Below are 17,585 nucleotides of genomic sequence, written 5' to 3' on the forward strand. Positions count from 1 at the left end.
TTTAAAACAAGGTTTTCTAAACAACAAATGCACAAAGTCACCTGCTATTACTTGTGGAAGGCAGTGCCACAGGTACAAGTGCTCCATTAGTAAGGGTACATTTGGGTTTCTAGTTGTCTTTTTCCTTAAGCAATGTTATTTTCATTCAGAAATGATCAGGGCAGGCCACAGCAATCTGTCCATACTGTCTTTCTAAGAGACAGTTTTACTCCATGTGTATTTCTTTTCAAATCATACTTAAATTGCCCAAAACTTTCCGCGCTCTTGGATTGCAGAGGCAGCAACAACTTGGGAGTAAGGTACAGCAGCAAACTTACTTCCAGCTCTCAGGGTCAAGCTGCAGATTTGCACAATTTATGGTCAAAGTAGTTTGCTTTACTCCACTTCAGCAGCTTGGGAGAAAGCATACACAAAATTTGCTCACAATACTTGGCTAACACTTAACTTGAACTAGAAGATTGAGCACTTGAGATCTCTGCTCCAAAAAGCAGCTGCTTTATTCTAACAAAAATAGAACGTAGCTCAGAAAAGGCTTTTTTTCTAGTACACAATCTTCAGATATTATGCATCAGCATGCAGAGTGTGTCTGTCAGATGTTGGAACAAAGCTTTAAATTGTACCATCTAACTTAATTCTCAAGACAGGGTCAGCACATTCATAGGGTTGGTTTATTTTTCCCCTTTGAGAAGTCCTTTAAGTAGTATTTATTTAGCTCCTTACATCTTCATCAGCAGTGATTCTTGCTTTTCAACTCCTTGAAATCCACATTTTCCCAACATAATGCAAAACAGAGTAATATTAAAACATGTGATCACCAAAAGCATCACAGAATCTTCAAAGGCTACTTATTAAATCAAGACTGGTTTTCCTCTCTCCTCACTTCCAGATTTTTTTCCAGTAACAAGATGAAATAAAGAAAGGGATTGTACAGTACGTATTTTTTTGCAGTCCAAGTTTATTATGCAAGTTTTATAGCTCCTTAAACTTTCCTTGCATGGCACCCACTTATCTGCCTGTGCTTCAGAGGTTTTCTATAAACACTCTACCCTGCTCTGGGGGAAGGCTCTCTGTGTGCCCTCCACATCCTTCTTTCTACTTTGCCATGGCCTTATTTATTAATTCATCCTATTCTCCCCTATAAGGGTTTCTGTTTATTTCTCCAGGTCAGATTTTCTCATTCTTATGAATGCATGTGTGCTCACATTTCTCTTTCTATGCCAAGGGCATTTCTTGCAGTCCTGTTATTTTTCCCCATCTTGATTTTCTCTCTTTCCTTCTCTTCCTCTCCCTCTCTCTCTTCTTAAGAAGTACTATTTTCAACTGATAAAGCAGAAAAAGTAAAATGTTAATTCAAGAATATAGAAATATTTTTAAAGAATGAATCTATCTATAGAAAGGCTTTCTATAAAAATGTTTTTTATATCTTCCTTTTCAGATCGCTGTAACATCTGAATGTGCCAAATGAAAAAAAATCTTGGACATCCTTTAAGAAGCCTCAAACAAATGTTAAGAACACTTATTTTGTGGGTGCTTTTGATTTATTCATTCATGCTAGTCACTAGAGTAATTAAATTCTCTTTAAGTAAAGAAATTTCCATATAACTTCATACTACTAAACAGAGATACATACTCATTAATGTAAAGTAGCTAGCTAAACCACAAGGATATTTTATTCTGTCAAACTGAGCTGCACTGACAATGGGCTGTTTACTAAAAAGGGAATGAAAAGCCCAGTTGACACAGTTTAAGATATGACATTAATCAGCCATTTTTGCTGAGCCCACAGGAACTGAAAGGTCACAACTACTGCGGCTGTTTTAAAGCATCCTCAGAAAGGCCTGGAAATTCCTCATTCTTCCCTAATTAAGAACACTGTAAATGATACATGGAATAATGAGGCTAAATGAACTTGAAATGTCAACTTTACTGCCTTGTTTCAGCAGGCATGAATATTTTCCCTGTACCTTTTTTGTGATTTTTTTTTTAAAAGATTACATCTACCAGACAAAACTCCCTTTTATGTTTCTCATTTGTAGTAGGAAACGCACCCCGAGTGGTTTACTCTTCAATATAGTTGCTTAATAACATTGTGGTCCGGATTTGTTCAGTTAAAAGTATATGCATACAGTACTTATGCAAACACATAAATGATATGATTTAATACCCTAGCAGTATATATCTGCGTATTAATTTTTAGGCTTTTGACCTTGAGACTACTGGCATTCTAAAAATTCTCTTACCAAACAGGAATGAAGTAACTTTTGTAGTCAATGAAACTAAAACACAAATATGCCTTTGATACAGCAAACATAAGAGGGGTTTTAATAGTCACTTCATGCCAGGAACTATTGTGGTGTGACAGGAAGAGCTCTGAAGAACAAGGCAGTTGGTATTGAGGATCAGCCAGATGTGCTATACATGTTTCAAAGCTATGACTAGTTCGGTCAGAGAGACAGCACACCCATTAGCAGAATACATCCTCAGCTTTAGCATCCCTTGACAGTAACCCCGTTTGAACACTCTTGAGACCACTCTATAATTTGAAACAAAGTATAGCGATGGGTGGCAGCCGGGTGATTCCTTTAAAAAATGCATTCCCAACCTTAACCAAAATGTTAAGATAAATACACACTAAGACACCTCACATTAAGAGCCAAGAAAATGAGTGTACCAGAATGTAGAACCATTTCACTAATCAATAGGAAATGTTCAAAATAACAGGGCATTTTAAATACCAGCTTTATTCCGAATTCAGTAGTGTTACCATGGATTATCAAAAGTTCCCTTTGTCCTCCTGAGATTCACTACGATGAAAGCTCTCTGGGGTCAAACAACTCCCCCTTCCTCCCGCCCAGTCCCCCCCCCCCCCAAAAAAAAATTAGGAAAAAAGAGAGACAGACACACTTAGTGCCTTACTTTCAGACGATGTTTTGATTGCTGCCCTAAATTAATTGGTGATCACATTCAACCATTATAGGGAAGACCCTGGTTCACTTCTGTCTTCTTCTTTTTTAAGGGGGTTCAAAATTGCATTTCCCAAGGGACTGATTAAGCCATCTTACTATCCTTTAGCTGAAGCAGGTCACTTTGCAAGGAAGAATGAGTCAGTGGGTAAAAAGGTTCATTGTGTACTAACCAGGGTACCTGAGAAAGGGTACAAATTGTCTTCTGAATGTTTTACTATTTTGTATCAAGGAGCTTTTCACTCTCTGTCTATGCTGTACCCAGAAAGCACATAAACAATAGGTCTACAGGTCATTCCAGTGAAAGAATTAATAACAGATTAATAAATCACAGCTCCCAAATGTCAAACTTTTTATACTTTCTCATAATTACCGTTTAAATGTAAGATACTTGAAGCTATCCTTACATGAATACAGACATTTTATAATAAACTTCAAAAAGTTCCTTACCACCAGCAATTAAAAATTTTTGTCTGAAATTTCTCTGCTTTATGCAACACTTTCAACCTAAACAAGCAGTGGAGACATCATGCACTAGATGAAAATGGTTGGACAAACTGCGTATTCATTTAATACACAATATTGTTGCAAATATTAATACCTGATATGTATCCTTATTTATTGTACAGGACTGGTTACACATTTAATATCCATTATGCGAATGACTGTATCAATCTGCTGATGCCCTTCTATTTCCAAAAATAAATATGCGATGTGATTAACCCACCCCAAGTACACTTGTGTGTACCTTCCATAAATACCGAGTTATCTTGCTACTTCCTTTCTGACACTTCTTTGGCTATTTATACCACATCTGAAGGATACCATCTGCCCTTCAGTCTTCATGAGATTAGTAGCTTGAAGAAATCTTGATATCTACAGATTCCAAGGTTTTCCACATATGAAATCTTTTGGTACTGTTTGATGCAGCTGAAATACACTTAAGACTTTCCAAACATGCCTAAACGTGTCTCAAGCCACTGAACCAGATAATAATTTTCAACTGTTACCCAAATACATTTACTGAAAAATCTAAGATTAATTTAATTGCTATCAGAATTTAACAATACACTATACATTTTAAAGGTTTTGTGAAAATCTTTTCAAAAGCCATCTTAAAATTCCACGTAATATTTGTGCTTTTTCTTGGTAGAACTGATTGTAATGCTCTTATAGTTATATTCCCACACAAGCTATTTGCTGAGCCAATTTTAAGAAGAGGGAACTTTTCTGCTACAGAATGCTGAAATCCAAGCGATGAGACACTCCTTTCACAGAAAGTGCCTGACACAGCACAAATCGGCAATGCCCAGCTGTCTTCTGCAAAATGTGATTAAATGTGGCTGGCACTAAGAGAATCTCTATTTGAGAATGGTGACAAAACCTCAGCACCCCTATCTAAGATGACAACGAAAAGCAAATCTTGACTCTGCTAAAATTCATTACTTGCTTAGCACATCACAAAGCGGCCCTTTCTTTGTTTCTTCCTCTGTCTCCTTTCTCTCTCCTGGTTCAATATGAATACATTTTGCTCAGGCAGCATTAATAAATTTATACTGATGAGTGACACATTACTTAAAGTGACATATATGGTTGCATTTCTTTGGAAGACTATAATAAAACCAACCTTGAGAGCAAAAACAAGCAGGTAATTAGGCAACTATGATGTCTTTAGATCTCATTCAGAGACTAACAATTAAAGATCAAATTATTTTTCTGTCATACAGAATATGATTACAGGTGATGTGCTAAGATTATTTGCAGGGTAATAAAGTTGGACTAGTGAGGTATTAAGATATATAATTCTTTAATTACATACCTCCTAGTTCTATATAAAACATAAGGCTAGAAATAAATTTCTGGGTTAAGAAGTTTATTTCAGGAATTTGGTAGCAATAGAACACTACTCTGCAAAATTAGAGTGAAACGGGATGCCACCAGACTCCAGATATACCTTTGCACCTCTCAGGATTCCCTGTAAAGCACATAGTTATTGCTGTTTTCAGTTGGCTCCTCAATTCTTCATGAATATTCAACTAGAAAAGGTTATGCACAACGGAAATGTTTTTTACTCCTGTCCTCCTGGCACCTTGTATCATCTAAACCAAGAATTTAATGAAGGCTCAGAAGCTTAAAAAATTCAAAAGTCAGTTACAAGCTTTTCATGCACACTTATTTTCAGATGCTTTCAAAATCAACATGTGTTCTACTAATTAGGTAAATAACAATCAAAATTTCCGGTAGGGCTGTTAACAGAAAGTAGTAATGGTCAATTAGAAGTTATCGGTAAATTTGTTTATGGCTCCACTGTCAGCATGAAGCCCCTAATTATCAATACTCAAAAGACTCATTATTTTAGGAACTCTAGAAGTAGGAAGACAACTGGATTGATGAAATAGATCTGAATGTGTACCACTGGTGTGAGCTATGATGCTTTTGCAGCTACAATTTGGTGACTTTCAGACACATATATCTTCCTTTGGGGACATCACTTAAAAAGCAACATAAAAAGGAGAAAACAGGTTAAAACTGCTATCTGCATGCCTTCTACAATTCTATACAGCATCTTCAATATGCAAAATTCGCTGTCACAACACTGCTCGATATTGTAAATATCTAGAAACTGATTTTCAAAAGGGAAAGCCTCCAGTTCTTTAAGGCGCAGGCACTCCCCCTGTCCTTCCTAGACTCTACTTCTCTTTCAGCCTTCTCACATTCTTTGAGAGTGGGCACAGCCATACACCAAAGCAGAGGTATAAAATCTTCCTGTTGCAGGGTGCGGCTTAGGGCTGAAAAAGTGCTCTCGGTTTTTATTCCCTCACGCTGTGCTAGCATAAAACCACATTTGGTAGCTTTACTTCAAACACGATGCTAGCTGCTATTTGGAATTTTCCAATTGCAGATAGGTCCCAGACGAGATTCCTTGCCGCTTAGCACTACAGTAGCAGACAACGCAGGCTGTAAATTCATTTTGTCATGGTTTAGGAAGTGTAACTCGCGATTCAGTAGAAGAGCTATTTCCCAGATAAACCGTAATTGTAAGCAGATTTTGTTAGAAGCATAACCTAAAGAAGGTACAGAGTAGCAGTGGCATTTCTAACAGCTGCCCATGAAGAGATTTTGCTCCCTTAAGCACTGCCTTAGAGTAGGCAATAGTTACTCTATCTAAACTAAACCACACCTAAACTACAGGTTTAGTCATTTAAATATTAGATTGTGTATATTCAGATTAAATGCATTAAAAATGTATATTCACCACACTGTGTTCATGATTTAATTGTTTTCAAGTCTAGTACTTTAATAATGAGGTACCTCTTAAGTGTTTCACTGGAAATTAGACCTGGGTGTGTATTTTAACCAAAGTGATAATTAATGACCAGGCTTTTCCCTAATTTCAGCCATCCTTGTTTGTTTTTACTTCAGCAACACATTTTTAGTTACAAAAAAGCAAAACTGGTGAGACAACTTATTAAAAGCAGGAATACCTCAGTATTAATATGATTCACGAGACACTCACAAAGCCTCTTGAAAAAATAATTTGCTTCATTTTTTTGTATGGGGTTTGTGTAGCAAGGTTTTGGCAGTGGTGGGCTGCTACAGAGGTGGCTTCTGTAAGATGATGCCAGAAACGTCCTCCATGCTCAACAGAGCCAATGCCAGCTGACTTCAAGATGGACCCACTTCTGGTCAAGGCCGAGCCCGTCAGCAGCGATGGTAGCGCCTCTGTGACAATGTATTTAAGAAGGGGAAAGTTACTGTGCAAGAGCAATTGCAGCCCAAGGGAGAAGTGAGAATACATGAGAGCAACAGCTCTGCAGACACCAAGGCCAGAGAAGGAGGGAGAGGAGGTGCTCCAGGCGCTGGGACAGAGATTCCCCTGGTGAAACACCTGGAGAGGCAGGCTGTGGCCCTGCAGCCCATGGAGGTCCATGGTGCAGCCGGTGGGTGCCCAAAGGAGGTGGTGACCTCTGGGCAGCCCATGCTGGAGCAGCTCCTGGCAGGACCTGCAGCCCCGTGGGGAGAGGAGCCCAGGCTGGAGCAGGTTTGCTGGCAGGATTTGTGAGCCTGTGGGGTACCCACGCTGGAGCAGTCTGTGCCTGAAGGACAGCACCCTGTGGGAGGGACCCCACGCTGGAGCAGAGGAAGAGTGTGAGGAGCCCCTCCTGTGAGGAGGAAGGAGCGGCAGAGACAGCGTGTGATGGACTGACTGCAACCCACGTTGCCCTGCTCCACCTGGGGGGAGGAGGCAGAGAAAATCAGGAGTGAAGCAAAACCTGGGAAGAAGGAAGGGGTGGGTGGGTCGGGGGAAAGGGGTTGTTTTAAAATTTGGGTTTACTTCTCATTATCCTACTCCAATCTGATTGGTAAAAAATTAAATTAATTTTTCCCTGAGTTAAGTCTCTTTTGCCCACGATGGTAATTGCTGAGTGCTCTCCCTGTCCTTACCCTGACCACAAGCCTTTCAATTATATTTTCTCTCCCCCATCCAGCTGAGAAGGGGAGTGCAGAGCAGCTTTGGTGGGCAACTGGTAGTATAAGGTGTGTCTGTCAAATGACATCAGAATGAAACACTCTTTTTGGCAGCATTCAGAACACTTTTTCCCTCCTGCTTTTGTCATAAAATATTCAGCATTACGGAAGGCATTAAATGATGCTACTGCTCTCCCATTAAGAAAAAGAATTTATAACAGTGCAAAATTTCAGCTTTGGAAAAAATTCTTCATTGCTGGGCTGCTTATGACAATGAGTGAATGAAGTTAAGAAGCAAGGGATTTCACCAGTATCCTGGATAAAAAAAATACAGGGAAGAAAACTGATCTTGCAAACCAGACAATTTTTGGACCAAGTACCATTAAAATGGGGCTTTTCTGACAAAAATACTCATTTAAAAATGCTGTGCATAGTTTAAATCTTGATTTTCTAAGAATATACCACTGGGAAAACAGACTCTTATCAGGTTTATTGTAACTGCTGGTTTTTGACAAAGTTTAACACAAGAAAGAAACTAATTGGTACTTTATTTGAATCCAGTTTTGCATTTGGAACAACAATACCTCATTTAGAAAAAGATCCCTGTGTTGCAATCTCTTTAAACTTCTGTCTGGCATTAGTTGTACTATCATCTGTTTAACCAGTCAAAAAGACTTGTTCAGATGATGTTACATGAAAGACAATGCTGTACTGTGTTGTCCATTTTTTATTATACCTTTTTGATAGAGTTAAGCTGTACCTAAGAAGAAGTACGAGCACTAGAAGTCCATGAAGAGGATCTGGCAGTCAGTCAGTAGTACCATGGGGTATTGGAACTGGTAGAATTGATTTTGATATGAAGAAGAATTAAAATATTTTAAATAAGCATCTGTTACAGAAACATTTTACAGTGCTTAAACTTTCCCCCCCCCTTCATTAAAACCCAAGCTTCCCACCTACACTATGGGAATCTTCTTCTGCCAACTAAGTGTATCTGATTATTTGGATTAATTTGGGGATTTAATACCAACTAACTTTATGCTGAGCTTATCCAGTATTCATAAATCAAATCCCATCTTAAGTTAATTTCAAGGCTGATTATTTTTGGAACGTTTTATGGTATAAATTATTCATTACATAGATGTATTATACCTGTTTGCCAGAAAATAACAGAGGCTGTGCCAACTCATTTTTTTAAATAAGATACCTGGGGAACAAATATTTAAACACAGCTGGCAATATTCCAACCAACTGATAAGAATTACTGTACACCACAATTTCATGCCTTTTTTTTTTTTTTTTTTTTTTTTACCGTCTCAACAGTTCAATTATTTTCTGGACCAAGGTTTGGCATTACTGAACTTTTTAAAACAGTGTAGAAGAGATGTAAAAACTTGTGTTAAATATTCACACAGATCTGGATAATTTTCTCTTGTTCAATTTTAAAGAAATCATTCTAGTGCCAATGTTTGACTGCTCCTCACAAACCTAGGAAGACAACAATGATTTCAAAATAAACACATATTTTCCAACTGCTATATAAAAAACATTTTTTGTAATGTCACGCAAGAAACAAAAGTCCTAATCTGATTTATGTAGCATAATTTAACTTTCAACCAACTTTAAAATATACAAATACACACAAAAATGTTTAATTCTATTGTTCTTGATGACTATATGACAAAATAGATCATAATATTCATACCTAGTAAAAGTGGAGATTCTACCTTTAGAAATGCATTCAGTCAATTACATTATATAGTTTGTTATTCTGTAAGTGACCTTGAAATACTCCTAAGCTCTGGCTGAAAAATGTTGCATAAAAATTGAACTAACTTTCTATTCTAGTACGTTCTGCTTGTATCGGCAAGCAGATTTGTTAGCAGTATTCTTTTCTAATTTTTCAGCTGCAATGCTGTTTGCCATGGTGGCAGTACCTTTGCTTGTATGTTGGGTCCTCCAAAGAAGGTGCTCTGATGCAACACTCTCTGATGGAAACTGACTAAATCAGGCTCACAGTTTCTTTGCAGTTGCAGTCACCCTTTGTCAGAATATGCAACTGGAAAAAGTCTAAATTAATACAAAATACCTTTAAGTATGTTTTGGTTTATTTTTTTGCAAGATGTATTTTAAATGTAACTACTTAAAATCACATTGTATTGAATAATAAAATGTATATAACACATATTCAAGACATAACTAAGCACGCAGATATACTACCACCTTGTGCCAACCTCATATTATATTTAAACAGTGTTTTCTTTTATATATATATATATATTTATATATATAATGTTAAAGATATTGGCTACTATTGAAAATGTTTTGTTCCAAATGTTGAGTAAATGCCCAGATAAAGCTTGTCCGTGCAACGCTGATTCAATCATCTTCTGTGTGTACTCAGGCAAGGAGAATCCCACCCAAACTATAACCCTCACTAATCTAAACTAGCTGTCTCGGATCCCTCTTACAGTCAGTGGACAGGAAAAGGCAGCTGCTGAGCACAACCCATCCAAATCTACAGAAAATGTCTAAAATAAGGGAGCAGTATCAACATTTTGCAAAACGGAAGCCAAGACACAGGGAAAGTAAGAATTAAAGTTTCTGTGAAATTAGTTAGTTTGTGGTAGCCCAGACCACATCATTATGGAGACTTAGTACTTTCAAAACACAGCTTACACTATAACCCACTGCAGGTCAGAGAATTCGTTTTTGCATGTTGGGCAAAGGGATCCAGGCTGGGAAACAGTAAACAAGGAGGAAAGATTACTAAATATTAGAAAAATTTAATTTGTGTAGAACTCACAGGAGCTTTGGGGTGAGAAAAACGTAAAATTCAATTTTCTGGTCACAACTCAACTACTTCAAACGTAAGGTCAAGCTTCCCCTTTTTTTTTTTCCTGTTTCTGAAATCACTGCTTCAGTTTTCATGCCTTGCAAAACCTAAAGACAGTACCTTCTTCTAATACTCAGCCCAAATTAATCCCTTTTAGCGACACCTGACAGCTAAATCACAGAAGACAGGGGTCTTAAAGAAAAAAAAAAAAAATATCGCACCATGAAGCGATTTAAAGGCTGCAAATTCATGCATAGCCACAAAAGGACTTAAAGCGCTGCATGCCACCTTAATTTTGGTATTTTCTGAATTGTGAGGGCTTGACAGCAGGATTTTTTGGTTTCACTGTTTATTCTTTAAAACACATGTGTGAAACTGCACGTGAGGAAATGCTCCCCAAGTTTGAAAAAAAGTCATAATGAAAAAGATTAAATTCCATAAACCATGATGAGACTGTCACCCGCACAACTCATGAGTAGATCAGAAACTTCTGCACTCCTCATGGGTCTTCTTGCGCATCAACTTCTTTTTTTGCAAGAATAAAATTCCATTGCCTACAGCAATTAAATTGAATTGCTTACATTTTTTTTTTAATCTGACCAAATAAAAAGGTTTGAAACAAATAAAAAAAATTATATAATTTAAAATATTTAAAACATTATATTTGATATTTTAATATTACAGTGTCCAATATTTGCTTATTCACTATGCAAACGCGAGTTATATCCAAAATGCTTCTACCTGGATTACAAGCAAAGCTATCCATGATTGCTTTCCAGCACAAAAGGTGTACAAAATGTAATACTTGCCAGGGTTGGCGTGTCATGTATTTGTAGTTCCATAAAATATTACCTGAGGGGTTTATATGAGAATTCTATGCATATATACCGACAATTTATTTCAACTCAAAAAATGCAATACAGTAAAAAGATGAAATAAAAGCAAACTAAACAGAAGTCTAGAGACAAGGCAGCTGATTTTGCAGCACTCAAATAATGACCTGACATATAGACTCTGCAGCGTTTTGCAAAACGGATTGCACACAAAGATGAGCGGATAGAAACCTAAACTAGCACGGTCATTGTAACCACCATGATATATCTTTAAACTCTTTGCTGCCCTGGCCCTTTGCAAAATTTTAAAATTGCAGGAGATACTTTAAACAATACTTTTAAATGGAAGGCAACAGAAGGGAAGCCACATCTAGTAATAATGAGACCTCATAATGAGACCCTTGTCACCCATAATGAAAAAATGCCCAGGCCACATTTATTTCTACTGAATATTACCACATCATAATATTGAATAATTTTGTTTATTTTATTTTTATTAAATTCAGCTAAAACAAGCTTCCATATTCATTCTGAATATCACTATTTCAAACTATCAGGAAATTTATCTTGTAGAGAGTACTGTTTGGCAATCCTGAAAGCACACTGTAATCCTTTCGTAGGGTAGATGGATAATGTTACAGAAACGGAGAGCTTATAGGTTTACTTCAGCTTTCATGTGATGTAACAAAATCTACAATGTTTTTGAGATGAGAGAGCTTGTCAGACCTTAGTCGTGAGTGACAGTGAGTATTACCAGCAGAGAAGCTGTTGCCCTCATGCCCTACAGCAAAGTCACTGTCTGTCTATTATTTGACAGGCAGGGTAATATGGGAATATGTTACGCTGGTGGAAAAACTGACACAGTTGCTGGAGAGTCCTGTGACTAGTATGAGCAGAATGGAAGCAGCATGTCCAACATTTGTGATAGCTAACAATTTAAAGCATATGTTTATTACTGCTAAATTACATCCCTTGTACTGCTGACACCTGCAAATGCTTAGCAAAATCTGAAAATAAAATCACAATATTCCTTGTCAGCAGTATGCAACTTTTCCTGAACATCTAAAATTGAAATTCATAATTAGAAATAAAAACTGACTGAACCATTATATGCCATGCACTATAATCTCTCTTGTTACCAAAACAGTGTAATTTACCTACCACTTGTTCTCAAAGCCCAATACTGCTACAGAAGATATTGTTGGGGAATTTTAAAATATGTGCTGTAACAGTGATTTAAATTGGATCAAAACAGATGAACAAAGTTGAAGGAATGAAAACTAAACAATAGTCTCCTTGGCCAAAACTGGAAATGCAATCCCATTTTGCTGCTATAATCCGTACAAGAAACTTCACTGTGACACACCAAAAATTGGATTTAGTGAGTGACTGAGACTGAAATTGCTGGTAGCTCAGGCTTGCAATTCATCCACAGGTCACGCAGAGTGCAGCAAACAACGCTACTTTCTCTACAGTTTTCCTCTTCTGAGCTCTAAGTACACATTTGCGAGACTACCCCCTCTAGTGAGGGGTAGAAAAAGCCTGATCTGTTCCTCCTGGCTGTGAAAAGCTGTGCAAAATCACAGGCATATATAATACACAATCCTAAAGCCATAAAGAATATTGAATCTGAAAACAATTAAGTACATAAACAGCCCTAATCCTTTTAAAACTACATTCACATTGAGGCTGCAAGGAGTTTAACTCAACACCGTATTGTTTCAATTTGTTATGCAGTACAGAATAAAACAACACACAAAAAGCTACAAAAAAAGACTTTTTAAAACAGAGAGCAATATAGCTTTTTCAGAGAAATTTCTCTGCACAGCTGTGGAAAAGCTGTGGGAAAGTGACTAAACAAAACCACAAGGAGTCCCCATAAGACAATTTTTCAGTATCTTTCATATTCATCACATATTCAGGCAAATACAATTCAAACTGCCTGTGCTTGAAAGTGCAAAAAAACTTTATTTAAATTTAGTCATTCAAAATCTTTATGAACAAAATTAGACACAATAACAAGCTTTTTTTTTTTTCATTTTTAATAATCACTAAGGTAACATAAAATATATAATCATTCTAATGATAAAATTTGCTTACTCTTCTGAACATGGTATTTTTCAACTCATACCTTAAAAGTAATACACACCCTGCACTAAGTGAAGTCAGTCATACTTCATTATAGTATTTTTAAAAATTTTATCTGGTACACACTGTGCTAATCTCCTGGAAAACACATTCAGAAATTAAAAACCCTGGATTTTTTGTTTACTCAGAAGAAGCCAAGAAAACAGGAGACGGAAGATTTTTACAAACGGTATCAAGAACCCCTTTTAGTTTAAGCAGGTGACAGAAATTCAATAACAATTTTAATTCACTCTTGGAACATCCGTTGCATGTAAGTGGTATTCAAGAAAGATTGCTTGATGCCCAAACTGTAGCAGACAGACAATTTCCAGTGTCTGTCTTCATATCTTCTTACAGAAGAACAATTTGATTAACCCCCCAGGGTGAAGCTGAATACAGTATTTTTCCAGTTGGATAGGGACACCAGCAAGGCAAAAAATTATACCTCTCTCTGAACATCTTCTATCTTCCATTCTTAGAAGTAACATAATGGAAGAGTTTAAGTATCCAAGTACGCTAATGGCTGATTTATGACAACATCTGCATAGCTGTGTCCCTGTGTATCCAAATACTAAAGCCACTTCTTTACTAGTTAAAACATTCGTGAAATACAAAGAAACTGGCAGAATAACCTGCAAAATTTTAAAAGACTTTTAGAATGCTCTGTTATTTTAACCCTGAGGTATCCGATGCATTTATAAATCTGATTTTGAAGATCAACTGGAAAGTGTCTCTTCAGAGGTTATGGTGATGATAGAAAAGAATGCCAGTACTAAAGAAGCTTCTGTGTAGACAAAGAATCAAAATCTTTATTTTTTTTGAAAAGTCAGTACTACAGAAGCATACTATTACTGTCAGTATTATTAAAGAGAGTTTTAATCCATGTAAAAAATTTAGTCCTAGTTTTACAGTGTTATATTTGACCAAGGCATACCAATCAATATGAAGTATTAACAACCTTCACACAATTTTCCATTTAAAAAAACAGGTTTTGCAATTCAAATAATCTTCATTCATATAGAAAAAACATGCATTTTCTTCCTCTTGTCTTTAGAGGTTTGTATTTTGTACTACTCCTGAAATACTTTCACTTGTCAATAATGTCACCAATCCTGAATAGTATCCACAATGTGAAAAGAAAGCATTTAATTGGGATAATAACATTCTCTTTATTGATTGAGAGCATTTCCATTTTGTATACATTCTGTTTTTTACCTGTTTTACAGAGTAAAACTGAAATCATTATTTTATGACCTTCTACTGTTTTTCAGAGCAGTCCTATGCATAGCATTTCAACAAAAACTTCAGATGCTTAGTAAGACTGCTAAAACCAGAATACTTCAACTATTTCACAGGATGAATTAACTTACTTTGGAGGATGTAGAGTCACATTCCTGACAAATCCATCCATAGCCAGTCTGTTTAGGAGACTTTTTCAACGGAGGGTCTAGACAGCCAAAATGGTAGCAAAGCCTGCATTCATCACACCTGCAACAAGAAACCAAAATATGTTTACTTATATAAAAGGTACTTCTATATTATTTTAGATTGAGCTTCCCTGATCCATTATCATGATAGAGAAAATATATTTTCTGTTAAGGGGTATTTTCAAAAACAATCACTTCACGTAGGTTCTGCCTAATTTGGAATATTCTGAGGCAGACACTCATCCATCACCTTTGTCATCATCTTATATACATGACATTATTTCAGAGGCTTACAAATTAAAAACGTATAACCAGCTCAATTTTTTAGATACTTCAATGTCATTCATTGCCATTTATTTTCAAAAATTTGTGATTTTTTTTTAGACAACGACAATATCTATTTTTCATAGTTTTAGGACACCCCTTATGCATCTACTTTTTCAAGAAAAACTGTGAAATATTTGCTTATATTCAATAACTTAAGTATAATTTAAAGCTATGAAATATATTTTTTACACAAGGACTACGGAGTCAATAAAAAATGCAAAAAATATTTTCTGATTCACTTTTAATTTTCTGGAAAGGGGCATTAACTTAAAAGGATTTCACTGTGATATTTAATTTACAAAACTGCCCTACATACACACAATTTTATGTTCTTTTTTAATAAACCCTTCATTAGTGTTTTCTACTATGTATGGTCCACATAAAGAGCTCAAAACATATAGCATAGATATTGTTCACCTATTCTTAATATACCGTCATTGGGGCAATGCTAAATACAAGTGCTTCATGAAAGGATTTTTTAAATTAGTACAATAACATGCTTAAAATCGTAAAGAGATTTTTAGAAACAAATAAGAGATTTTCATATATCCTACTGAACTTCACTTTATTTGCACATCCCCTCCTATTCTTTTATATGAAAAACCAGAACTTTTTTCAAATTTACTTTGCAGTATTTTCTTCTTTAAATGCCCTTAAACTCTGAATGAAAGCCAATATAAATGATCCAAAAATAAGAAACAGAGTAGATGTTTAAAAATCAAAATTTCTAAGAAAACCTGTACACTTTCTTTCTCTGCTTCCCTGGCCATTTATTTTCACTTCCATAAAACATACAAACACAAATATGTCCAAAAATTGCAATAATAGCATGGCACAGACATCATCAGATCAAAGACAGAAGGATGTAACTTATCAAGAGAACACACAGTGAATCACAGAAACAGGGTTCAACTAACAGTATTAACTGCTGTATTAAAGAGAAGAAAACGTTCATGTGACTTTTCTTCAAGGATTAATCTCAAAATAAAAAGAAGCAACCATGTCCCGATTGTGATTGTTCAACCCAAGTAAATAGTTTTGTCCTTGCTGTCAAGGCTGTGCTTGCTAGGGAAGCCTTCTGGTTTTAGCAACTGTATGTAAGACATGAGCACTGGTAAGGGTATGGCGTGTACTGCCTTCTGCTAATTAGAAATTAAAAGCAATAATCTACCTGTCCACAGTATGCAACCCTGAACTGACATGGTTTTGGTATTTTTACAAAATGGGATATACCATCTTCCAATCTACATCCTTGGGCTTGTTTAGTAATAACTCAATCTAATTCCAGGACAAAGAAAATACTTTAAAAAAGGCAAACACTATCCCTTTTTAAAGGCAGACTAATTATAAAGTAGAAATATATTACTTACAATCAGGAATATATGCCATTTTATTTCTTGTGAAAGGCATATTAAAATAATAAAAAGGTTGAGCGGGCAAGATGAAATAGGTTACCCTCCTACATCCCAACAGTGTATATGACCTTCAGCAAAAGATTAAGCCTCCTTTGAGCCTCAACGTTCTCATCTGTAAAGGAATGTATTTTTACTAACCTATTTCTGTATCTAGAATCTTATTCACGTAAGTGCTTGCATTTGAGCAGTGCTACCAGAACTGCCTTCCTGTAAACTGTTTGGGATCCTCTAAGTAACACAAAATAAAGCATCACGCTATTTCTGACTGTTTTAGTATATTTTCAGAGCTTAATCCTAAGATCTACACCTGACTTTACACAGTATTTAGATTTTTTCTGAAGTGATTATCTATAAACACAAGTGTTTACACGTTCAGAAGAAAATGTTTCTCCTTTTAATTTATGCTTTGCCATCTCTTCTTACATCTTGTCCATTTTGTATCCAGAATGCAGTATTTCCTGACTGTACCTTCAGCCACGTTTCAGAAGTATGCTAAGGGATTTTGCAAGGCTGAGTTGAAATAACCAGAACATTATGAAATTAAATACAGATCTGGAGGCGCCGTTCTAAAGCTGCATGTTTTTAATATTTATTGTCATTAATTTTTATCACTTCAAAGCTGTTTAGTTTGGTGGACGAAAAATTGCATTTTCTTAGCATGAGTTAAAAATACCTACATGAAACCTTTCAGATACTAATAGCTTCTATCTGCATCTGCACAGCTGAAAAAATGAAAGTAACAAAAGTGTATTTTCATCTATCAAAACATAAAAAGCTGCATAGTGATAAAAATGAAACTATACTGAACACCTCCTTCATACTGCTTTTTACTGGAATACAAATTCTGTATTGTGGAACACAAATTCATTGATTCTGAAGTTCCCAGAGCATGATGCTGGGAAAACTGATAAATAAACACTGTACCTTGGCTAAAGACGATGCCCTAGCTGTCTGGAAATTCGGTCTGCTGAGGCTGACTTGGGACAAAAAGTGAAGCTTACACACATCACAGTACAGAAACCAGAACTGGCATTCTTAATTCCTAATTCTGAAAGAAAAACCTTATACTTAGGTTAAAATGGGACTAGTAAAATGAGATTAAGCCCTCAAGTGTATGCTATTACTTGTGTTATTTTGTCTAGCAACATGATAGAAAAGCCACTGTCAGAAAATAAGCGAACCACACA

At 36.1% G+C, this 17,585-nt stretch overlaps 1 protein-coding gene across 11 annotated transcripts in view; it reads right to left on the reverse strand.

The window, feature by feature from the left end:
- Positions 1-17,585, reverse strand: part of PHF14 (PHD finger protein 14) — a 165,982-nt gene that overhangs the window by 41,568 nt on the left and 106,829 nt on the right. For 9 of the 11 annotated variants that reach the window (XM_040589125.1, XM_040589119.1, XM_040589120.1 and 6 more), the window contains exon 17: positions 14,600-14,717. In XM_040589125.1, coding sequence (XP_040445059.1) covers positions 14,600-14,717 — 118 coding nt within the window. Of the gene's footprint in view, positions 1-9,464; positions 9,504-13,161; positions 14,014-14,599; positions 14,718-17,585 lie in introns of those variants that run through there. The other 2 variants (XM_040589128.1, XM_040589129.1) reach the window with 2 other exon arrangements.

This window comes from Falco naumanni, chromosome 4 (genome assembly GCF_017639655.2).
Source record: "Falco naumanni isolate bFalNau1 chromosome 4, bFalNau1.pat, whole genome shotgun sequence".
In the NCBI taxonomy this organism is placed as follows: domain Eukaryota; kingdom Metazoa; phylum Chordata; class Aves; order Falconiformes; family Falconidae; genus Falco; species Falco naumanni.